This window comes from Mya arenaria, chromosome 6 (genome assembly GCF_026914265.1).
Source record: "Mya arenaria isolate MELC-2E11 chromosome 6, ASM2691426v1".
NCBI classification, from domain to species: Eukaryota; Metazoa; Mollusca; class Bivalvia; order Myida; family Myidae; genus Mya; species Mya arenaria.
Window position 1 is genome coordinate 39,178,128 of NC_069127.1, and position 24,528 is coordinate 39,202,655.

General features: G+C 35.4%; 2 protein-coding genes across 6 annotated transcripts in view; both read left to right on the forward strand.

Annotated features, from left to right (window-relative positions):
* The first annotated feature begins 306 nt into the window (after positions 1-306).
* LOC128238493 (cyclin-dependent kinase 8-like) lies at positions 307-19,410 on the forward strand. 4 transcript variants are annotated; one of them, XM_052954461.1, is made up of 13 exons: positions 307-510; positions 1,635-1,710; positions 2,126-2,236; positions 2,655-2,795; positions 3,720-3,777; positions 4,383-4,514; positions 4,966-5,109; positions 5,910-5,979; positions 6,294-6,366; positions 8,179-8,276; positions 8,910-9,000; positions 9,776-9,889; positions 15,299-19,410. In XM_052954461.1, exons 1-13 carry the CDS (start codon positions 368-370, stop codon positions 15,404-15,406), a joined length of 1,359 nt encoding a protein of 452 aa, XP_052810421.1. In that variant the 5' UTR covers positions 307-367; the 3' UTR covers positions 15,407-19,410. The 4 variants fall into 4 exon arrangements, with proteins under 4 accessions (XP_052810421.1, XP_052810423.1, XP_052810425.1 ...); XM_052954463.1 differs by having other exon boundaries at positions 9,776-9,871; XM_052954465.1 differs by having other exon boundaries at positions 9,776-9,835.
* A 1,776-nt stretch (positions 19,411-21,186) lies between these two features.
* Positions 21,187-24,528, forward strand: part of LOC128237481 (serine/threonine-protein kinase LATS1-like) — a 36,139-nt gene continuing 32,797 nt past the window's right edge. Inside the window, exons 1-2 of one of the 2 annotated variants that reach the window (XM_052953056.1) lie at positions 21,187-21,260; positions 22,781-23,528. In XM_052953056.1, the coding sequence (XP_052809016.1) occupies positions 23,127-23,528 (402 nt within the window). In that variant the 5' untranslated portion in view covers positions 21,187-21,260; positions 22,781-23,126. Of the gene's footprint in view, positions 21,417-22,780; positions 23,529-24,528 lie in introns of both variants that reach the window. The other variant, XM_052953054.1, reaches the window with a different exon arrangement.

Genomic DNA, 24,528 nt, shown 5'->3' on the forward strand with positions numbered 1-24,528 from the left:
TTAGACCCTAGGGCCGTGTTTTTCTTACAAATACCTCTTTAGAGACCTTATAGGGCCGGATTTTATACTTTGCCAACAGAAACATGATAGCGACTGAATTCGAAAATGATATGTTTCATTTTGTACTCCTATTAAACGCAAATAAAATGTAAATTATGTTTACCAAAAAAGGCAACACAATCCGTTTCCTGAAGCCATAAGTTATTTTAATACTTATGACCGGGAATTAGGAGACCGGATAATATGGCGAGACACCGGGAAATAGTATCGCCTCTTTTTCGTTGGGTTAAAATCATCAAGGGAAGCTACTATCGTAGTCAATGTACAAATGTAGTCAAATAAAACAAAAAACAAAACGATTTTTAACATGGATTTCGAATACAAACAACGAACGGCACAAGAGAGAAAGAAAGTTGAAGATTTGTTTGATTATGAAGGTTGCAAAGTAGGGAGGGGCACTTACGGAAGTGTATACAAAGCTAAGAACAAGGACAGGTTGTCTACCATTATGTGATTACAATTTACTTTTTTATTTTTTCATTCATTCTTCTTATAAAAAATAGTTTCACTTAAATAATAGGTATTCATTTCCTTATAGTGCCGAATATTGATATTACCCGATTACAATTCAAATTTCGTTTCACCATTGGACATGTTTTATAGCACAACTATTTTCTGGGTATTTTCTAGTCCATTTAAACAGGATCTTCAGGGTGTTTTTGTTAAGGTGACTCTTCACAAACATATTGAATTTCCAAATGTTTAAAAGCTCCCTTCATGTGCATTAGAACCAGCCACCCAGTTAGCTCAGTTGCTTAGAGCGCCATGCTAGTGTTCCGGTGGTCACGGGTTTGAGCCCCACACTGAGTGCGAGCCCCAGACCGGCACACTTTTCCTCCTCGGTTTACTTTAATGGTGGCAGCGGTAAGCGGGAGGAGGGCCTCTGTCAGCCTAAAAGAGGTTAAAGGGTGAGGAGTGTAGTGTGTGTGGGTTAGAAACCAGCCGCCCAGTTAGCTCAGTTGGTTAGTGCCCTTGGCTAGTGTTCCAGCGTCGTGAGTTTCAGTCCCACACGGGGCGCACTTTTCCTCCTAGGTTTACTTTACTGATATGTTGAAGCTGTGTGCTGGTTTTGTATGACTGAAGAGCGGTAAACAGTTTTACTTAAACTATTGAAACCATGCATCCTTTTTCTATTAAGCCCGCATCACTGAATTTCTTAAATAGTAATTTATTTGAGAAGAGTGGAGTTTCTCATTTGACAGTTTTATGTTGGCTTACGCTAATGACATTTTGTATGGCAACAGAATCACACACAGGTGTGGTAGGAATGAAGTTGGCCCAGTTAGATTGTATTCTGTATACATATATATATATATGTGCTATTCCATGAGCTTCATTTAGAATCTAAATATTTTTATTTCATTTTATGTTTAGAAAATATGATGACTATCACATTCTCATACTTTGTTGCATTAGTTGAGGGGTTTGTGTGTTGAGGTCTAGAGTGAATTGAAAGGTATAGCTGAGCTTGATCCCTGCTCTGAGCGGTATCAAATAAGATGCTGACATGCCCTAAACAAAGTAATGTCACTATTATAAATGTATGTGTGTAATCACTTAATGTTATTTTACAGCTCCGATGGAAAAGAGTATGCCCTAAAACAGATTGAGGGAACTGGAATCTCTATGTCCGCCTGTAGAGAAATCGCTGTGAGTCAGAATTTACTATTCACCTGTAATATGATCAAAACAATTAATGAACTAATAAAGGATTACAATGAATAGATACTTAATTGCACATGGTTGCATTATCCAATGGACTTACTAAAAAACCTTGACAAACAATATCAACAAGTTGCAATAATTTCTAAGACGAGTGGTCATTTTTTGAACATATTGCTAAATTGGAATTTTATTTGATATTTGCAATTTAATTAATTAAAGAGTGTCGCAGACTGTAATATTCTGTACAGGTTTTTCATCAGACCATGTTTCCTTAGAAAAACAAATAATGTTCATACTATTTTATAAAAAAAATTCATTGATTTTCAAGTATTTTTAAAAACATACATATATACATATATGTCAAAGATAAATTTACTACTCTTCTATTATTTTGTTATAGTTGTTGCGAGAACTGAAGCACCCAAACGTGATCAGCCTACAGAAGGTTTTCCTCTCACATCAAGACAGAAAAGTCTGGCTGCTGTTCGACTATGCAGAGCATGACCTCTGGGTAAGTTTCTTCATGTAGTTGCATTGCTGGAAATTAGGAACAACGACCCATGCCCAAGTCGACCCCAGGCTTAAAAAACTTTAAAACGCTTGTTCTCTGAATGCTATGGTAATACAGTTTCACCTGCATATATGTTGTACTTGAGGACGTTTACGTTGAACTTGAGGCCTTTGCCTAATCATCACCAAATCTGGTCAGAATGTACATGGACATTATATCTCCCACATTTTGTTTGATATCCGGTCATATCGCTCTAAAGTAACTCGATAGATTAGTTAAAGTATTCCGGCTTGTTTAAAAAAATCTCGATTTTCGATAAATGTTAGTGTAGTTACCCCTGAACAAAATATACGGCTATCTTCAAGCATTCTTTAAATTATTTGTTTGTATATACTATATAGTTCACCATACTTTTCAGCACATAATAAAGTTCCATCGTTCAGCGAAGGCAACTAAGAAGGCTGTGAATGTCCCCAAGAACATGGTGAAAAACCTGCTGTATCAGATCTTGGACGGTATACACTACCTACATGCTAACTGGGTGCTGCACAGGGACTTGGTGAGATATATGGGGAATGGTTACAAATTTCTATGGCTAAGCCCATGACTGTTTTAACACCTTCAATTTCTATACTGAATTACAATCATATTTCACTAAGTCCTCAATTTGTCATATTTCAAAAAAAGAACATTGGCATTCATCGTAAGCTTTCCTGTTGTTGGTTTTTTTCCAAAAAGTTATGGTATTGTCATAGATTTGGTTTCGTTTAAGTGCAAAAACTTTATCCTAGGCTATGGCATAAAACTTTTCTAGTTATCCAAATGAAAATTGGTACACATGTTGTGAACAATATGCACATGTACAGAAAAGGCACATAACTCTGCCTTTACCCCTTTTTTGACTGAAAAATAACAGATGAGCATTGGTGTTCCCTTCATGGTTATCTTGGTAAAAAGTTATGCAGCTTAATAGTGGGGTTTTTACAGCCCTTTTTGGGGCAAAATTCAGCTCCATTCCCCGCCTGAAAAAATAAATATTTTCCCCTACCCTGGTAAAAATAAATCCCCTCATTTTTTTTGAGGAGCATTGACCTCTAAACATTTAGGAAATGTAGCAATATAGTGCCGTCCATGGGTATTTCGATAGTTTTTATTAATAAAAGGTTTAAAACAAGTTGAACATTATATGAGTCATGTTATTGTTAGTATTTTTCCCCTTATTGCCAAAACAAAGCTATATTTCCTGAATCAAAGGGCCCTGCTCCCATTCCCTTAAAAGAAGACAAAAACATGTCTATAACTTTAAAATTTAGAGCATTTTTTTGAAGTACCATGTTCATTTGTCTTGCTGTAAAGAACAATGGAATTTGCGTAATTAGGATATTTTTTATGAATGGATTGTTTCTCCTTTCAGTTTTGACAAAATTTTAGTAAACAAGTTTGTGTTGAATTAATCTCATTGTATGATTTATGTTTTTTGCAGAAGCCAGCCAACATTCTTGTGATGGGAGAGGGGTGTGAAAGGGGAAGAGTGAAAATAGGTAATAACAATTTTGATTGATGAAAAAATAATCGCTTTATTTCGTTTAGTATCTCATACAAAAAGGCATTGTTTTTATACTGAAAATGGGGCTGAAGACAGGCCCCCGACAGTCTCCAAAGTTATATACTTTTTTCGACAAAAAAGGACTCAAAATTCATAAAGTTCAAATTGAAATATAATTATACTGTATTAATTTTTTTAAATCTTGCCAAGTCAACTTGTAAAGATATGTTTTAATGCTGTCTCAATTTCTTTAAAGTATTAAAACCCTGCATATTAAAGCGGTCTTTGCTTTGTTTAAAATATACTATGGTAAATTTACAATTTTGTTGCATTCAAAAAAAGGTGGGAAAAAACACTGACATGATAATTATATTGTTAAATTTGGTGAACATTGAAGTTAAGTAAAGTAATTGTTATTGGTTGAATTAAAACTATTATGAAATAATTCCGTTGAAAAATTTGCATCATCATGGATGTTTTATTATTCTTTGTATATGTAGGTTGTGATCGTAGCAAAGCAGAATTTCATGACATTTACATAAAGATATGAAAGATTTGTTCATTGGCTTGTCACCTAACCAATGTTCCCCTTTATGGCAGCTGACATGGGGTTTGCGCGGTTATTTAACGCCCCTCTCAAGCCACTGGCTGACCTGGATCCCGTGGTGGTGACCTTCTGGTACCGAGCCCCAGAGCTACTGCTAGGAGCCAGACATTATACTAAAGCTATAGGTGGGTTCTTTAGTTGGAAAATGTTAGGAATCATGTTTGATTGTAGTAATATTATGTTTCAACTACCAGTTATGTTAAGTTTGTATGTATTAAATTTTGTAATCTAAGTTTTAATCAAAACAAAATACACATTTGATTATCTTAAGCATTTAATTCTGTGAAGGCAGAAGGGTGTCCATGCTGGTCTCAATGAGGGCAGAATGGTGCTATTAAGAAAGGACAGTGTGTAGCACCCTTCTGTAACTCTTTAGCTAATACCCTACCTATATATACAGAATGGTACACATGCTGGTCTTCATCAGGGCAGTAGGGTGCTATCAAAAACGTACCGTACATGGTACAGCACCCGTCAATAAATCATTAGCTAAAACTTTAGAGACATGATGAAAACTTTACAACAAGCTCAAACTTAACTTGCATTTTGTGAGTAGCTTTCTTGTTCATTTACCAGATATCTGGGCTATTGGGTGTATATTTGCGGAGCTCCTCACATCAGAGCCCATATTCCACTGTCGGCAAGAGGACATTAAAACCAGCAACCCGTACCATCACGACCAGCTGGATAGAATCTTCAACGTGATGGGCTTCCCACTAGGTAATATGGATCTATTTATGAGGAAATACAATCTCATTAAAGGCGCGCAATATAGGTTGTTGGTAGTTGATGCCAATTTTTAAAAAGTTTTTTTAATGCATTTTGAAATTTAATTCATTTGACCTAAATGATAAAAACCATGAAATTGTGCGCCTTTAATATTCTTACCAAGATTTGAGTTTTAACTTCCTTCATAAGGTCATTCAATATGCAATAAACCAGTTAGTACTCGAGTACAGTTCTTGCTCAAAAGCAACATTTGTAAAAAAAAATCACCAAAAATCTGTATCAAAATGATCTATGAGAGAATATGATTCTAACTCTGAAAAGCATTTAATATTTTGAACTATGCTTGGCTGCAAACATGGAAAAATAAGTTGAATTATTTTGAGGAACTGGAGCCTAGTCTTTGTTTTTCCTTAGTACCTATCATTTTCATACATGTGCATTAGAAAAAGAATTTGAGCGTTCTTTAATTATTTTAATTTTTTGTGGTCACTTTGTAGATCTTTTCCATCTCAGGCCACTGTAATAGAAAATGTTTGTTTGCGGTTGCCCAAAAGACTCAAAATTCATAAAGTTCGAAAATTGGCTCTACTGAAACTAAATTGTGGCCATCTGCGGTGTCAATTTTTTCCGCTATATATTCCTTAGAGGAATGTTAATAGCCAAAAAGTGCATACTACAGGCAAACAACTGTAAAAACCTTTACCTTATCCATTTCCAAAATTGTTGGTAGGATAAACCGCAAACAATTTTTTAATTGCGGCCTTATCTGCATAATTTTCACCCTATTTCAGAGAAAGATTGGGAGGATATACGAAAAATGCCAGAACATGGAACATTAATGAAAGATTTTAAAAGATCGAGGTAATGGCCCATGTTAATTTTGAAATGCTGCAATCAGCATATAATATAACATGAACATGCATTCATCTATTTAAGTTGAATATCCTTTTAAGTTGATTAAGTCAACATCAACTTCTAATAATTCTTGCGTAGACATACAATTGCTAGTATTTTGCAAAAAAATAATCATTTCTGGATGAGTACTTCGATATGAAGTTGTATTGGTATATCTGCAATTCTTTATTTTGAAATTTCATTATTTATTTTTAATATCAGTGAATTATGATAATTATTTTCACATAAATGTTAATGAATAACATTATTTCTATTTTCAGTTATGGTAATTGTAATTTAACTAAATATATGGAGAAACATAAAATCAAGCCTGATGGAAAAGCATTCCACTTGGTAAGTCTTTTGAAACAATAATTTGGTATCACTAAAGTGTTCCTTGTTTTTCATAGAGACTGTGGATCATTTAAAAATAAAAATAAATGAAAAATAATTGGCTTTATAGTCTATGTATTGTCACAGCCTTGTTGACATTGTCAGTGGCTGTGGCTGCAGCGCTGTTGGCTTGAAAATTCTTTAAACTTGGCAATAACGAATAAAATATTCAAGATATTGCAATGAAACTTGGTACAACACAACATGACAATACACATAAGTACAGCAAAGCTCATAACTCTGCCTTAATAATGGAAGTGTTATGCCCCATATTTTAACTGAGGGTCCATGTTTGCGGTCGATGTTTGCTTTGCAGCACTCTTGTTTTTACTTGAATATTTATAAAACTGGTCTCTATATTTTTAGCTCGACTATTCGAAGAATAGGTGGGCTATACTACTCACCCCAGCGTCAGCGTCGGCATTCAGTTAAAGTTTTAGGGCAAGTTGGAATTTTCACTTATAAGTCCAATACCTTACATTCAATTGAGTTAATACTTCACACACTTGTTCAGGGCAATCACATGATGAGGTTAGATAACTCCATATTATTCTTTACACAGATTATGGCCCCTGATTGACTATGGAACTTGGGTTAAAGTTTTAGGGCAAGTTGGAATATTTATTAATAACTTCTATATCCTTTGTTCAATTGACTTAATACTTCACACAGTTGTTCAGGACCATCCCACAATGAGGTTACATAACTCCATATTATCCTAAATACAAGTTATGGCCCCTGATTGACTTAGGTTAAAATTTAAGGGCAGATTAAAGTTTTAGGGCAAGTTGGGATTTTCACTTAAAACTCCAATACCATTCATTCAATTGTCTTAATACTTCACACAGATGTTCAGAGCCATCACATAAGGAGGTTAGATAACTCCATATTATCTTTTATACAAATTATGGCCCCTGATTGACTATGGAACTTAGGTTAAAGTTTTAGGGCAGGTTGGGATATTGTTTAATAACTTCTATACCCTTCATTCAATTGACTTAATACTTCACACAATTGTTCAGGACCATCACCCAATGAGGTTACATAACTCCATATCCTTAATACAAGTTATGGCCCCTGATTGACTTAGGTTAATGTTTTAGGCAAGTAAAAGTTAAGGGCAAGTTCTAACTTCTATACTGTTCATTAAATGCACTTAATCAAATTCAAAATTATTTACGACCATCTTACAACAAGAAACATAACTCCGTTTTAAGCCTAAATACAAGTTATGGCCCTTGATTTTTTTGATTTTTTTTTTTATTTCTTTTGAAAGGCATATTTGTATATTCTTAACCACATTTTCATAATGGGGAAATCAAGTTATTTGAATGACTTGCGTCATTGTTTGGGCGGGCTGGTGGGAGGGCAGCATCAAAGTCACCTTATGTATCAAATAATTTTAGTTAGGTTTGACATCAAGAGACCAAACTTGGTATTATTCCATCGTTATTGTATTCTAAGTCAAAGCGGCGTAGTCAAACGCGCTGTCTTACGACGGCTCTTATTAAACTATGTAATTCTTAGGAATGAACACAATCTTAATCATTACACCATTGTGTAAAATGAATAAATTTAACCATCTGATGTACAGGAGTGTATAAGATAATCAATATAATAAATATGACAGTGCTTTCTTTCTGAAAAATTATTTACTTTTAAAAGATATTGACTAATTTTAATACTGTTAAGTCAATTTTTGTTCAAAGATAATAAAGTTATGACTCTTTAAGTGTTGAAAAATCCCAACACATGCTTTGTTTTTACCTGCAGTTACAGAAGCTGCTTACTATGGACCCAACCAAGCGGATAACATCGGAGCAAGCCATGAGTGATCCCTACTTCCTTGAGGACCCGAAACCTGCAAATGAGTAACAACATCAGCTTTTATGTCTTAAATCATTGAAATTGTTAAAGATTCATCATGTAAAAATTACAATGCTCATCAGAAAAAAGGCTCATGTTGAAATCCGGTTTTACAAATACATGACCGGTAAGACTTTTTTGAGGAGGGCAACAGTATCTGCCAGAATTTTAACCTGATTTTAAGACATATTTTAATAGCTTGAATTTCTGACATATGCTAATGCCCCAATATGAAAATAAAAATCATTGTGTTTGAGGATTTGACATTTTTTTGTGTAAATTAGATTGGAATAGAAGTTCTGTACATTTAAATGTCTTAAAAGGTTTTGATACCACTTAAGGCCATACTAAATTGATTTTATGTTTAAAAATTCCAATTTAAAAACCTACCTGGCAGGAAAATGTAATTGTTTTGATAACAAACAGATTTTTGTTTCTTATGCACATTTATTTACAACAGGCATTAAGTAGATTTTACAATCTATTTACATTAATTTACAAACATAAAAATGTCATATCACTTCTATATCTAATGGTGTTAAAACATAATTTCTGAGTTTAAGGGTTTCTGAGTTTAAGGGTGTTGAAACATCACTTTAATGTTTACGCTTATTTGATATCATTATTGTATGTTTCAGCGTGTTTGAGGGCATGCCGATTCCATATCCAAAAAGGGAGTTCCTAACAGACGATGAGGAAGACAAGGGCGCCTCCGGAGCAGCCAGCAAAGTATGATATAGTGTTACTGTGGACATAGTATTTTTTGTGGGTTTTAAGTTTTCCTTTAAAATGGGATATGTGAATGATAATGGTTTGAGTACTTGGGTTTATTCAAATATTGTTACAACTACTCGACAAAGGAACATTATGGGTCGTCTAGCAGAATTTTAAATGATATGAAAAGATAAATTTCAACAGGCCAATATGCACATGTATAGCAAGACCTATCGCTCTGGCTTAAACAAGTGTTGAATTATGCCCCTTGATAATGTGAAAGAGTCATGTAAAATTTTAACTTGTCCATAGTTTATTAAACTTTTCATTTATTAACATGAAACTTCATACACATGTTACTACACGTAGTGTCAATACCCACATGCATAGCTAGAACTATAACTTTGGCTTAAATAAGTGTCAACTTATGCCCCTTGTTTAACTGAAATAACACATTTTTCTGTACTCTTGTTATGTGAGAACACAGTGTTTCTTTTTGACTGAAAATATTGCTGGGAATTTGGTCCTTTTCATAATCCAAAGAAGTATACTTTTTCAAAAAAAAATGACTCAAAATTCACATTTTTTGTTATTTTTTTTTCAACTCTTACCAATCATTTAGTACAGTCATGTTTAAATGCCTTCTTAATCTCCTGTTATTCGTCAAATTCAGTTTCTTAAAGTGCCTTTGATTTGTTTCCTTGTTTGAAATATACTATTGTAAAATCTCATTTTTTTTCACAAAAACTCTGGAACAAAATACTGTAATAATAACTTGATTCTATTGCAGCAGCAGACAAATAACGGGTCCTCCAACCACGGTCAGCAGCCTCCGGCCAAACGAGCGCGGGTAATGCCCCCTACCTCCTCAACCGCTAGCTCTATGGTAACCACGGAGTATCAGGTACTTGTGTCGCCATAGTGACTGCAACCATAGCAACCAGTGTTGTCTCCATAGCAACCAGTGTTGTCTCTATAGCAACCAGTATTGTCTTTGTTGTCTCTCTATAAACCCCTGTTGTTCCCATAGCAACCATCATTGTCTTCATTGTAGCCTATGTTGTTACCATGGCAACCATTAATTTCTTCATAGCATCCTATGTTGTGTCCATAGCAACCATGATTGTCTCCATTAAAGTCTATGTTGTTTACATAGCAACCATTAATATCGTCATTGCATCCTATGTTGTTTCCATTGCAACCATTATTATCTGTTTTGTTTCCATGGCAACACCTGTAGTTTCCATTTCAACAAGTGTTATTTTCTGTTACAACATGTGCTGTTTCCATAGCAACCAATATCATCACTATTGTCTTCATTGCAACAACTGTTTTCATAGCAACCAAATTGTCTTTTTGTCTCCATAGCAACAAATGTAGTTTCCATAGCAACCAGTGTTGTCCAGTCATGATCTTGCTGTACTTGTCTCATATATGCCTTTTCTGCTTCAAATGACCTTTTATTCCCTCTTACTCGTAAAACGGCAGTGCAATGGGATGTTGGTTGGAATGCTCATATCTATGAATGCGTCATTCTGTGATGTTTTGGGCTGTTGTTTACGTTCCTATGAATGGTAAAAAGATGATGTTAAATGTCAGTTATTGCATGTCTTGTTGTAAAAAGGGTATTCCATTACATGTAACTTGTATTTGCCATTCCTTTGACTCAAGTCTGGTTCACTACAAATCTTAATCTTGTAGTCAATATCCTTCTAGCAAATTATTGATGATGAAAGTTTCTTTATGCATATTCACTCACAAGTCTAACACAGACTATATAAAATAATGCATTTCAAACCTGGAATAACTAGTCAGACTCTAGACCTTTTTATAAAAAAGAAAACGGGCTTACGACCTTTCATAAATTTTGGCCTGCCTTAAAACATGTTTTGGGCCCAAATATATCATGAATTTCATATTTCAAATCACTTTTCTGAATTGGCTTAACCACATAGAGCCCATGTGGGAATGTTACCTGGTCAAGGTCACAAAAGGTTGTCGAATTTGGCACAAATTCAGGGCAACTATTTCCCTCTGCTGTGGGACATGACAAGTATGTACTGTTAGCGCAGTGGTAAGCGCACTAGCTTCTCACCAATGCGACCTGAGTTTGATTCCTAGCCTGGGAGCATGTGAGTTTGGTAAGTGGTCACCAAGCCGGACTAGTGGGTTTTCTCCAGGTACTCCGGTTTCCCCCACAACACAAGACCACACTAATGCGTTACATCTTGCCAACGAGAGTGATGAATATAAGTTGCAGTAGCTAGTTTCACAATCATTGTAAAATTAAATAAGTTTAGATTGATTAAGTATGTACGGTAATATTTGGTCAAGTTTTATCAATGCATGCATTTTGGGACCCAAATCCCTTGAAGGATTTCAATGAAACTTGTTAAACTCATGATAACTTGATAAAAGCTTCATGCAAGACCCACGTGTGAAATCTTGACATCCATTGATCAAGGATTTTAGCGTTGTTTTTGTACTGCTCCTCATATTCTGATCATACAATTAGCATTACAAATAGGGACCGTCTTGTCAATGAAGTATACAACAAAATTTCATTTAATTAAGAAATAGGAACTGCACTTACTTTCACTTGCAAATTAAATAAATTTTGCCTAAACTGACCAAAAATGTTCAAGATATATATAACTAATCAGAACTATAGATTCGAAATAGCTATGGTACGATACATGGGTTGATAAGCTGACCCCATTATTCTGTTTCAGAATTGTGGTATATGTATATTGTGAGAAAATCAAGTTCAGGGTGAAATTTATTGTTATAAAAATAAACTGTTTTTCTCTATTTCTCTACTTTTTTTCCATTTCTGTAATTTTTTATTTTGTCTTTTTTTCCAGTTTCCTTACTGTCCAATTTCCTCACTTTTTTTAATTTTCCTTACTTTTTTCCAGTTTCCTTAATTCCTTTTTCCATTTTCTAAACTTTTTCATTTTTCCAACCTTTTCCATTTATTTTTTCCATTTTCCTAACTTTTTCCATTTTCCTTACTTTTTTTCCATTTTCCTCACTTGTTTTCCATCTAGTAGTGCTACTAGTTTGCCTCTTCAAATGGTTGCAGTCTCTAGGTAACAAAGTACCTGGATCTTGTGCATGAGTCTGCATCTCTTGTACAATAAGTTTGAGCAGCATGTTATATTGCAAACAGCATTTTGATTGTTGTTACTGGTATATGATATACTTGTGCACTTATAAAAATGCTTATAAAATAAAGGAAAAGAACAACAAAAAATTGCTTAACTTTATGATTTAAAAACGTGATTACAATAATACATTGTTTGTTCATTAATATCATACCACTGTTTGGCAGTAATATGTATTGTAGAATAAACAATTTAAGATCTAGTTGAAAATAAACTGTTTATGTATTGGTGTACATTTATAATGTCCAAATTCAAGGATGGAGCCAGTAGATTGCATTAGTTAGGAGAAAAGTAACCATATCAAGTTGGCTGTACTTTCAGCATCTGCATAATGTCCAGGCAGCAGATGGCCTTAGTTTAGAGAAAAGTAGCCATAGCATGAACCATGTACTTTCAGCATCTGCAGAATGTCCGGACAGCAGATGGCCTTAGTTCAGAGAAAGTAAACATCAGCTGGTACCATGTACTTTCAGCACCTGCATAATTTCAAGGCAGCATGTGGCCTTAGTTTAGAGAAAGGTAACCATAGCTGGTACCATGTACTTTCAGCACCTGCATAATTTCCAGGCAGCAGATGGTCCTAGTTTAGAGAAAAGTAACCATAGCTGGTACCGTGTACTTCCAGCACCTGCATAATGTCCAGGCAGCAGATGATCTTAGTTTAGAGAAAAGTAACCATAGCTGGTACCATGTACTTTCAGCACCTGCATAATGTCCAGGCAGCAGATGATCTTAGTTTAGAGAAAAGTAACCATAGCTGGTACCATGCACTTTCAGCACCTGCATAATGTCCAGGCAGCAGATGATCTTAGTTTAGAGAAAAGTAACCATCAGCTGGTACCATGTACTTTCAGCATCTGCATTATTTCCAGGCAGCAGATGATCTTAGTTCAGAGAAAGTAACCATAGCTGGTACCATGTACTTTCAGCACCTGCATAATTTCCAGGCAGCAGATGGTCCTAGTTTAGAGAAAAGTAACCATAGCTGGTACCATGTACTTTCAGCACCTGCATAATGTCCAGGCAGCAGATGATCTTAGTTAAGAGAAAAGTAACCATAGCTGGTACCATGTACTTTCAGCATCTGCATTATTTCCAGGCAGCAGATGGCCTCAGTTTAGAGAAAAGTAACCATAGCTGGTACCATGTACTTTCAGCACCTGCATAATTTCCAGGCAGCAGATGATCTTAGTTTAGAGAAAAGTAACCATAGCTGGTACCATGTACTTTCAGCACCTGCATAATGTCCAGGCAGCAGATGGCCTTAGTTTAGAGAAAAGTAACCAAAGCTGGTACCATGTACTTTCAGCACTGCACAATGTCCAGGCAGCAGATGGCCTTAGTATAGAGAAAAGTAACAATAGCTGATACCATGTACTTTCAGCACTTGCACAATGTCCAGGCAGCAGATGGCCTTAGTTTAGAGAAAAGTAACCAAAGCTGGTACCATGTACTTTCAGCACCTGCATAATGTCCAGGCAGCAGATGGCCTTAGTTTAGAGAAAAGTAACCATAGCTGGTACCATGTACTTTCAGCACCTGCATAATGTCCAGGCAGCAGCTGGCCTTAGTATAGAGAAACGTTACTATAGCTGGTACCATGTACTTTCAGCACCCGCATAATGTCCAGGCAGCAGATGGTCCTAGTTAAGAGAAAAGTAACCATAGCTGGTACCATGTACTTTCAGCAACTGCATAATGTCCAGGCAGCAGATGGCCTTAGTTTAGAGAAAAGTAACCAAAGCTGGTACCATGTACTTTCAGCACTGCACAATGTCCAGGCAGCAGATGGCCTTAGTATAGAGAAAAGTAACAATAGCTGATACCATGTACTTTCAGCACTTGCATAATGTCCAGGCAGCAGCTGGCCTTAGTTAAGAGAAAAGTAACCATAGCTGATACCATGTACTTTCAGCACCTGCGTAATGCCCAGGCAGCAGATGGCCTTAGTTTAGAGAAAAGTAACCAAAGCTGGTACCATGTACTTTCAGCACCTGCATAATGTCCAGGCAGCAGATGGCCTTAGTTTAGAGAAAAGTAACCAAAGCTGGTACCATGTACTTTCAGCACTGCACAATGTCCAGGCAGCAGATGGCCTTAGTTTAGAGAAAAGTAACCAAAGCTGGTACCATGTACTTTCAGCACCTGCATAATTTCAAGGCAGCATGTGGCCTTAGTTTAGAGAAAGGTAACCATAGCTGGTACCATGTACTCACAGCACCTGCATAATGTCCAGGCAGCAGATGGCCTTAGTTTAGAGAAAAGTAACCATAGCTGGTACCATGTACTTTCAGCACCTGCATAATGCCCAGGCAGCAGATGGCCTTAGTTTAGAGAAAAGTAACCATAGCTGGTACCATGTACTTTCAGCACCTGAATGATTTCAAGGCAGCATGTGGCCTTAGTTTAGAGACAAGTAACCATAGCTGATAACATGTACTTTCACCACCTGCATAATGCCCAGGTAGCAGATGGCCTTAGTTTAGAGGAAAGTAACCATAGCTGATAACATGTACTCACAGCACCTGCATAATTTCCAGGCAGCAGATGGCCTTAGTTTAGAGACAAGTTACCATAGCTGATAACATGTACTTTCACCACCTGCATAATGCCCAGGCAGCAGATGGCCTTAGTTTAGAGGAAAGTAACCAAAGCTGGTACCATGTACTCACAGCACCTGCATAATGCCCAGGCAGCAGATGGCCTTAGTTTAGAGGAAAGTAACCATAGCTGGTACCATGTACTCACAGCACCTGCATAATTTCCAGGCAGCAGATGGCCTTAGTTTAGAGACAAGTAACCATAGCCGGTACTATGTACTCACATCACCTGCATAATGCCCAGGCAGCAGATGGCCTTAGTTTAGAGACAAGTTACCATAGCTGATAACATGTACTTTCACCACCTGCATAATGCCCAGGTAGCAGATGGCCTTAGTTTAGAGGAAAGTAACCATAGCTGATAACATGTACTCACAGCAACTGCATAATGCCCAGGCTGCAGATGGCCTTAGTTTAGAGGAAAGTCACTGTATCAAATTTCCTGTAATTTTAGCACCTGACTACTGTCCAGCACTAATGGGAGAGCAAGCAGAAGGTCTAAAACTTTAGTTAAAAATAACCTTTTCTTCTTCCCTGTACTTTCAGCACATGCACAATGTCCAGGGCCAAGGCGGGAGCCAGCAGATGGCCTACAACTCTGGTAGCCTCACTCAAACATCCTCCACAGCAACATCAGCATACCAGCGATTCTAAAAAAAGAATTCATGTTCAAGAAATAAACATAGTGACTATATGAAAAAGCAAGATTATTTTCCTAAAATATACTTTTTGTGACTTAAAATAGACAAGAGTTTTTATAAACAGACATGTGATTGTGATATTGAAAATGGAATTCTTCTGAAATGAAATTGGGATCAGAAGATGCATTGGATAGTGAAAGTATAATTTTAATGTTAAATACAGATATCAAATGATAATGTTATTTATTTTAGCCATTGTGTTTATGATAGAAGAGATCCTGAAATTGACACAAGATAATAATAAGAATCTATCCCAAATTTTTAATGGGGGTAATAGAACAGACACAGGATCCCAGAAATTTCAATGGGGTTTATAGAAATTATGAGACACTGAATCCCAGACATTTCAATGGGGTTAATGGAAATAGACACTGGATCCCAGACATTTCAATGGGGTTAATGGAAATAGACACTGGATCCCAGACATTTCAAAGGGGGTTAATATTAATAGACACTGGACCCCAGACATTTCAATGGGGTTTATATAAATAGACACTGGATCCCAGACATTTCAATGGGGTGAATGGAATAATGACACTGGATCTCAGACATTTCAATGGGGTGAATGGAATAATGACACTGGATCTCAGACATTTCAATGGGGTTAATTAGAATAGACTCTTGATCCCAGACATTTCAACCGAGGTATATGGAAATAGACACTGGATCCCAGACATTTCAATTGGGGTTAATAAAAATAGACACTGGATCCCAAACATTTCAACTGGGGTTAATAGAAATAGACACTGGATCCCAGACATTTCAATGGGGTTAATAAAAATAGACACTTGATCCCAGACATTTCAATGGGGTTAATAAAAATAGGCACTGGATCCCAGACATTTCAATGGGATAATCGAAATAGACATTCAATTTCTATGGAGTTATTGTATTTAGACACTGGATCCCAGACATTTCAATGGGGTTAATGAAAATAGACACTGGATCCCAGACTTTTCAAAGGGGTTAATAGAAATAGACACTGGATCCCAGACATTTCAATGGGAGAATCGAAATAGACATTCAATTTCAATGGAGTTATTGTATTTAGACACTGGATCCCAGACATTTCAATGGGGTTAATGAAAATAGACACTGGATCCCAGACTTCAATGGGGTCAATAGAAATAGACACTGGATCCCAGACATTTCAATGGGATAATCGAAATAGACATTCAGTTTCAATGGAGTTAATGTATTTAGACACTGGATCCCAGACATTTCAATGGGGTAATTGAAATAGGCACTGGTTACATTTGAATTGTGCTGTTCAAACGTTATTATAGGAGCAAAGATGGTAAAAATTGCTGTATCAGTAATTAATTATCTGCTGTAGAATGAGGCACACATCTTTTATCAATTTGAGTTAAATTGTAGATAATTTGCAACATTTAAAAAGTCTGTTTTCTGGGTCTGAAACTATCTCAATATCATTTTTACACTGAAATATGTTGCCATTTTGTCTGGGTTCACTTATGCTTCTATCCTATACAAGAAACTTAAAATTCTTGTACTATTGTCTTTCAATTACAATTTAGTGGTCAACATAATATTTTGTCCAATGAAAAGGCAGTAAACTTCGAATTTGCGAGTGCATTTATTTCAGTAAATCAGCAGTCAGCCATTATTGATTGTAATTAGGTGAATGGTTAGATATAAACTGTGGCTGGCCCAGTTAATAGAAAGTTTACTCTATATTATGCAGACCACTAATAATGTTAAAGATTGTTGGTTAAGTATGTACTTACAAAAAAAATGTGCCGCATCAAATCATGTAATTTTGTTAAGTCCATGGTAACAATCTTTGACCATTACTTAGTGCTAGTATGAAAGGTTTTGTTTTGGAAATGACCTTGGGAGTTTGTGGGATTTTTAGGCATAATGTCTTATTATGTGTTTAAGAGTTCTCTTGTTTTAAGAGAGACATATGAATTTTACCTTTTAAAGGGACTAGCCACCAGATGATACCATTGCAAAAAAAAAGAGAAAATAGTAAAAAACTTACATAAAATTGACATCGTTATGTACAATGCGCTGAATCTTACTCACTGATGTATCACATCGCTTACGACACAAGTATCTTTCGCAGTTTTTATGTATTTTTCCAATTCGAAATTTACTTGGTCTGTCTACCACATAAATTTAAAAATTGTGTTTGTGTATTTATCTGTACTAAACATATGACTTTACTGGGAAACCATTATGCGCTATTTTTAAACTTGTAAATTCAGCTAAGACAGCGACAAAATATTCTTTTAGTCATGTAAAATGATGCATTATCGGCATCATAGTAGCTCGTATTGACAATTCTAGACTTGTTTTGAGGAAATACTTTATTTGCTGGTTTTGGGACCATCTGGTGTCTAGTCCCTTTAAATCTCATTTGAAGATGAGCAATACAGTATTGTGAACACACTTTGTCCATATAGGCTACCTCTCGGCAACTCACTCACCTTTGTTTTCCACTCATCATTGTTTTCAATGTTTGTGAAATAAATATGGTAAGTCATCCATTATTTATACAAACAATTGCTACTGGTAAAGTTTCATTTTAAAGTAGCAAAGTTTTTATATTTTTAAAGGATTTCACTGAGAGCTTTTTCGATATAGGCATTATGTTATTTAAGAAACAAATTCATAGAATTAGTATACATAGTAAAACTTTATTTTATTATATCATATATGGTATAAGCAGCACAAAAAAATAATATAATGGTTAATCAATACATGTTTATTAGACATAGAAATAATATAATAATAATTGATGTTAAAAGAAGCTTACACATCTTTGCAATCTTAATGTTGCATGGCGTACTTTAATGTTTGTCTCGTGGATATTTAAGGTAAGTTTCAAAAAAATTATAAAGTCCACAGTAAAAAATTGAAAACATTCTTATTACAAGTATGTCAATGCTGTAACATTTTAGGTTATAGAAATTAGGAGAATTTCTTTTTATTGGGCATTATGGCTTTCTTGTTTTGAATATTTAAGCAACTCAAAGCTTTTTTAAGAGGGTGAGCGTGACCTAGTTGTATATTAGGGATGTGATTTGTCATCGGATTTCCTCAAAGTTAATGGTTCTGGGGGCAATTTTTTTTTTAAAAATGATTAAAAAATGTTAACTGGCTGCTTTTTGTTGACACTCATGTTTTACTTCAAAGTTGAAGTCAGTAGAGCTCTCAAAATTGCCTCTAAAAAGCAGTTTTGCTCCAGCAGCATGTTGCTTCACCCCCTTTTTACTTCCATTGTAGGGGCAAAGAGCCCCTAGAACCCATTGCTGATATCGTCTCAGCCATTCATTTGTCAGGTTAATCACATCCCTGTATAATAGTGCTCGCATCTCACCCAAGAGGTTGTGGGTTTAATCCCCACTAGGGGTACTTTCTCATGGCCTCTTAAAAGATACATAGGCGGAATTCATAAAACATCTTAGGTTATTTCCTAACTGAAGACATTTCCCTTACGTAGTATCTCTCTTCGCATATGGTATTTTTACTTCATAATATCTGATATACTTTATTTTCAATGATTTTATCAGTAATGCATACTTTATATTAAAAACACTTTTACCCGGTACTTTTCTTTTAATTTGACTATGAAAATTCGAGAAAAAGGACTTCGAGGAAAATGACTTGAGAAGTTTTATGAAATACTGCCCCTGGTGATTTTGTATTAGCTTCAGCTTTCCTTACAATTGAGGTTAAGAAATAAGTATGAATTAAAGCTACCATAATCACTTGGCATAATGTCATGATCTGACAACATAATTGTAGTGTTCTATTGTTCTTTATTATTTCTGTAGTCATTTGACATCATTCTATTGTGATGTTTTATTACTTACAAGTATACACTAACAGTGTTCAATTGATACACTTCAAAATGTGTAACTGTTCAAATGTGCACATTTTGAAACATAGCATTGCATATCAGAAAATAGAAAAATAAATGATTACATAAACTCATCTTGTTTTTTCTTGCAAAAGGGAGAACACCCCTTCATGTAAAAGAAAGGGAGACAATTTGGCAGTCCACTTCATTTGAATTTCTTGTCAGACTGAACAGTTAAATGCGGATTAAAAACTTATCATGATATTTTATCATTATCTGAGACTGGAATTTGAAGAAACAGTATGTCACTCAAGGAGATCTGGCTCAGAAACCCTACTGTAGCTCTCTTTGGAAGAGTCCTTTGGGTTTATAACGTGCCCGGTGTAAAACATGGATACATGGGATACAATTTTCCTGTGTTGATACCAGCACTAAGTACTTCAATTTTCCCAGTATTACCCTTTTAAGTCAAGTACCAGGCAAGAGTATCATGCTTTTAGTATTGAGCAGACAGATCGAACCCGTGACTTTATGCAACCGAAGCTGATGCTCGACCACCAAGCTTATAATCTGGGTGGTAATATTAGACAGACATAGATAGGCAAGGCTGTGACTAGCAGATTAGGTTTGGGTGTGAAGGGGGGAGGGGCAACCGGTGGGTGACCCCCTAAAATGGTCCAATTATTTTTTTATGTCAAGATCAGAAGAAAAAGTAATACAATACACTTAAAATGCACTTAAATTGTTAAAGTTTTGGTAGGAGAAGGCCCGTATTAAGTTCGGTTCTGAGGGAAGGGTGCATGTCAAAAGGTTGCACGTATAAGTTATCTTACGCCAATTCCTAGTTCTGCCCCTGCAAGGTATTATAACTGTTTATTAGTACTCTAATAAAACTGCCTTGTCTTATCAGTCAAATCAGTATCCCTACCCATGCAATTATTACACTGTTATAAGTAGTATGTGCATACACATAGTCTCCTCACACCAGCTACAGCTAGGGGCCAGAAGGATTTGTTAACAAATGATGTCTATGAAAAAAAGGCTGGATTGATTTTCATCATTAATCAAAATATATAAATAAGTATGTTTAAAAATGTTTAAGAATTTTTTTTTTTTGTCAAAATGTGTGAATTAGGCAAATTAAAATGTTATGGTTAAAGTCTGAATTACAAAATTCTATTTTTGAAAGAGTGCCTTTGTAACAATTAAAATATTGCTTCATTTATCTAAAATATTTTTTTTGAGAAAAAAACAACGAATTATTGCAATGTTGCCAAAATGAAATGTGTGAAAACCTGTTTTAGAGGTTACTGATTTTTCTACAGTAAAGTCCCTTTCTACTTTTAGGACACCTGTGGAATATTTTATATTCGGGAGTAAAATATCATATAATCCATTATTAACCTTACTGTAAAACCGTATCGCTCTGAAAATCAAAAAAATCTCTGAAGTTGATTCTATATTTATCAATTAAAAGTTGGAAAATCATCACCAAAGCCTAAGTTATAAATTCTTCCAATTAGAAGATGAAACGGCCTATAAAATAAAAGTTTAAGATCAAAGGAAGACCTCTTTATTGACCACGTGCTACTAATACACTATTATTTGTCACGTGATCAGTAAGGAATGTCAACAATGCAGTAGATGGGCGTAGCGAATGTCAATCATTCGCATAACCTGGCATCTCGTGGGTTCGACCACTCCAACGAAGGGGGGAAAAGGTATGTAAACTTTTCCGATAGCCACTAATTCCAACAAATTTGCGATAGAATCTTACTCCCATGCAAGGTTTAATAGTAAATAATGAATTGGGCTAACTATTTTGAATTTATATTTTGTGATTTAGCCGAAAAATACAACATTCCAATCTTTAATTACACAATACTAAGCTGTCACCCCCGTGAATTTAAACCAAGTACTATATTGTGTATGTTTTGTCTACGAAATACGTATTGCAGTGATTTACACACATTTTTCGGTATGTTTGGAAACGATTTGATCACATTCATGGATCTATATAATTAAAACAGTGTTTTGGTGATCCAAAGTTCGGATATTTCGCATAATCTGAAAACAACCGGTGGTTATTCGGCGGTGTATAGAAAATATATCTGAAAAGCAACATGGCGGTTGAGTATGTACAACTAGTTTTGTACGAAATTCTCACTGATACTAAGCTGTTAAATATTCAGTGCATTTTTGTTTTGAAATTGCGGTTTCATGCGCAATATTTTGTGCGGATCTAAGCTGGAATATGTCTTTAACTTTGCATTTGTGCGCATCAGTTTACGTCCCGTTATTTTAATTGAAGCAGGTGCTTTACTAATAGTCTACCTGTACTTGAATAATTTTGTAGAACGCTGTCAAATTGTGTCGAATTGAAGATTTTTGAAAGAAATTGTTGTATTATTAGCTGTCTGAGCCCAATTGTTACTGACGACTTGTTTTGGTGTGTGTTATTTGAATGAGATTTCATGCTATTCATCAAATCTACCTGTATTCTTTGTTTTATCCAACCAGAAGCAGTACTGCATGTCACCATTCTAGCCAATTTTAATGATATATTTGGAAAATATAGTTTGCATGTTTCAGAATTAAATGCATTTTTGATGTATTTTACATTGTCAATTAATTATACATTTTTGTATGCATGTAAAAGTAGTCATCGCAATGGATGAGATAAATTTTGGATGAACCAGCTTGAATTCTTACACTAGTGTTTAACATAAAAAAGTCAACAAACACTGATTTATCAAGTTCAGAATTTGTGCATGCCGGGAAATCATTTTCCCAGTGCAGAGCTTGCAGGCTTGTACTAACTTTGACCACTGTCAGCGGCGTAGCTTTTTCTTGGCCAAACGACCCAGGCCTGCTCATCAATTTGCCTTTTTTCAATCCACAATGAATCATTCAGTGATGCATTCAGTGTTCTCAATAAGAACCGTCTGCCGGCCAAAATGGACGGTTCAATTGGCAATAGGGCCGGTTCAGATTTGGAAAACTAAATGAATTTTCAGTAGAATAAGTAGAAGCTGGTCGGTTACTTTACTATTTGAGATGGTATAGCCGAAACTTATTGAGAACCCTGTGTATTTTTTCTTTTTGTAAATTTTGCGAAGTGAAACTCCTCATTTGTTTTCGATATTTCAAGCTTATTTCTCCTAAGCCAGCATGCACCATTTGCAATCCACGTTTTCAAATAATATCAGGGTAGGTGGGGGGGGGCATGCCCCGGAACTGCCAACTTTTGTCCCTGCACATCAAATGGGCACTTATTATCTACGTTCCTGACTGTAATAGTGGTATCCTTCTTATGAAGGGTGTTACACTTTTCAACTTGGTTCACTCTAGCCAAATTATGAAATTAATCAGCTAAGAAATGTGACATTTACATGAAGAAGCCAAGTTGTAAAGGAATGGGCACATTGTTAAAATTCATACAATATACAAATATACAATAGTATCATCATATTAAAATATTGTTCATTTTGTTTCCAGATTCCTGTGAATGTTTGGCGGTATATTGTGTCAACAAATTAGCATGTATACATGCCATTGAATTCAAGGATAAGTATGAATTCTACATCAGAAGACCCTACATAGAAATGCTTGTTATCAAGAAGAATTTCTGATTTGTAAATGTTTTGGAGTTAAAATGTGATCCCATATGTCAGAAATGGGTTAACAATTCAATGTGGTCTATGAAGTGTTACGCAGGGAAATATTTTGTAAACAACTTATCGGATAACAAGGATTTATTGCAGTGAAAACTATCGGTATCACATAGCTGGAATTAAATCAGGCTTCATAGTGATTTCGTGTTAAAATCGCCAAAGTGACGCACATGTCCCGTAATACGGGGCCCCGGCGCCCCTTGGTTCTGCCCCCAGAGAGCCGAGAGATTCTCACATCTATCAGAGACTCATTAAATAAGCGAACAGACCCTGGCGTACAACCACAGCCCCAGCCGAAACCACGAGACTCGTCTGATATAACTCAGCCTAGACGGGATAGCGTTTCATCTGGATCTAGCGGTACTCCTAGCCTGACAAAAGCAGCCGGTCAGGCCAATGGTGGGAATGCGCAGAACAAGAATAAGTATACTGTAAATGCATTACAGTCTATACGAGAGGCCCTTAAGCCATATAAGACCCAAGACTCGGGAAATTCAAGCCTGGAGTCTTCTCAAGACGGGTCTTATGCGGAAACGAATAAGATGGTTCTTCAGCAACTAGGGTTGACAGAGGTAAGAGATCTAAGATTTCAGGCGTGGTTTTTCGTTCCCAAACAATGGCTTGAACAATGAAACGTTTATCTGCCTTTGAATTTTGTATTTTCTATTGTTGTCAATTTTAACTGATGTCAGTACATCTTTATATCATGATGACATAAGCTTTAAATGAGAACTAATTTGATATACATATTTCCAGTCTACAATTACATTATACAGACTGAAATTGTACACCTTTGATTATGTTTTGATATAGTTGGAGAAGAACAGATAAATCAAAAAATTTCTTTTGATTATTTGTTATTCAGTAGCTAATATGACTACATAATACATTTTTTAAGGGGATTTGATGGCCAAATCTTCAAACATTGATTAAAAGTGGTCAAAATAACTAACTAATTTACATAGTGAGTTTGATTTTGTCCAAAGCTAATAGGATTAAAAAACTAGAATCAATATTTCTGTCCGTATGAGATAATTTAATTTATTACGCAGTGTATTATCATAAAATGTTAATAATTGGATCTTGATGACATTTGATTGCCAAATAATTATGTTCCAATATTCCGATACTAAAAACTGTACTGAACCACCCAAAATTAAATATCTCCTCTTTACACCTGAAAAAAGCGTAAAAATTCTTTCTGGCTTAGTTTATTAGATTTCTAAAATTACTGTAAAAAAAGACCATTACTCATTCTTAAAGCCTTTAGCTGTAATTTTAGCATGTATTTCTGTGGTTTAGAGCTTGGTTGAAAGTGGTTTGAAACACAATACTTGCGGTTGTCCAATTTTGGTCAATTTCCTGTCGTCTTTTCTTATAAAAATACAGAAAATTATGTGATCATGCAAAAATCCTGCAAGGTGGGGCATATATAGTCAAATGTATTCACTGGAATTTAAGCCAAAAAATGAAAGCAAAAATTATATTCAATTAAATTTGTAAGGATAAGTGGTTTAAGTCTTCAAAAGAGTACCATATTATTGAACTGCACTTGAGTATTTGACCTCTCTG

Coding starts and splice junctions, on each gene's coding strand:
- LOC128238493 (XM_052954461.1), top strand. CDS start 368: ATGGATTTCGAATACAAACAACGAACGGCACAAGAGAGAAAGAAAGTT. Junction 8,277..8,909: donor GACCCGAAACCTGCAAATGA/GTAACAACATCA, acceptor TGTATGTTTCAG/CGTGTTTGAGGGCATGCCGA. Junction 9,001..9,775: donor CCTCCGGAGCAGCCAGCAAA/GTATGATATAGT, acceptor ATTCTATTGCAG/CAGCAGACAAATAACGGGTC.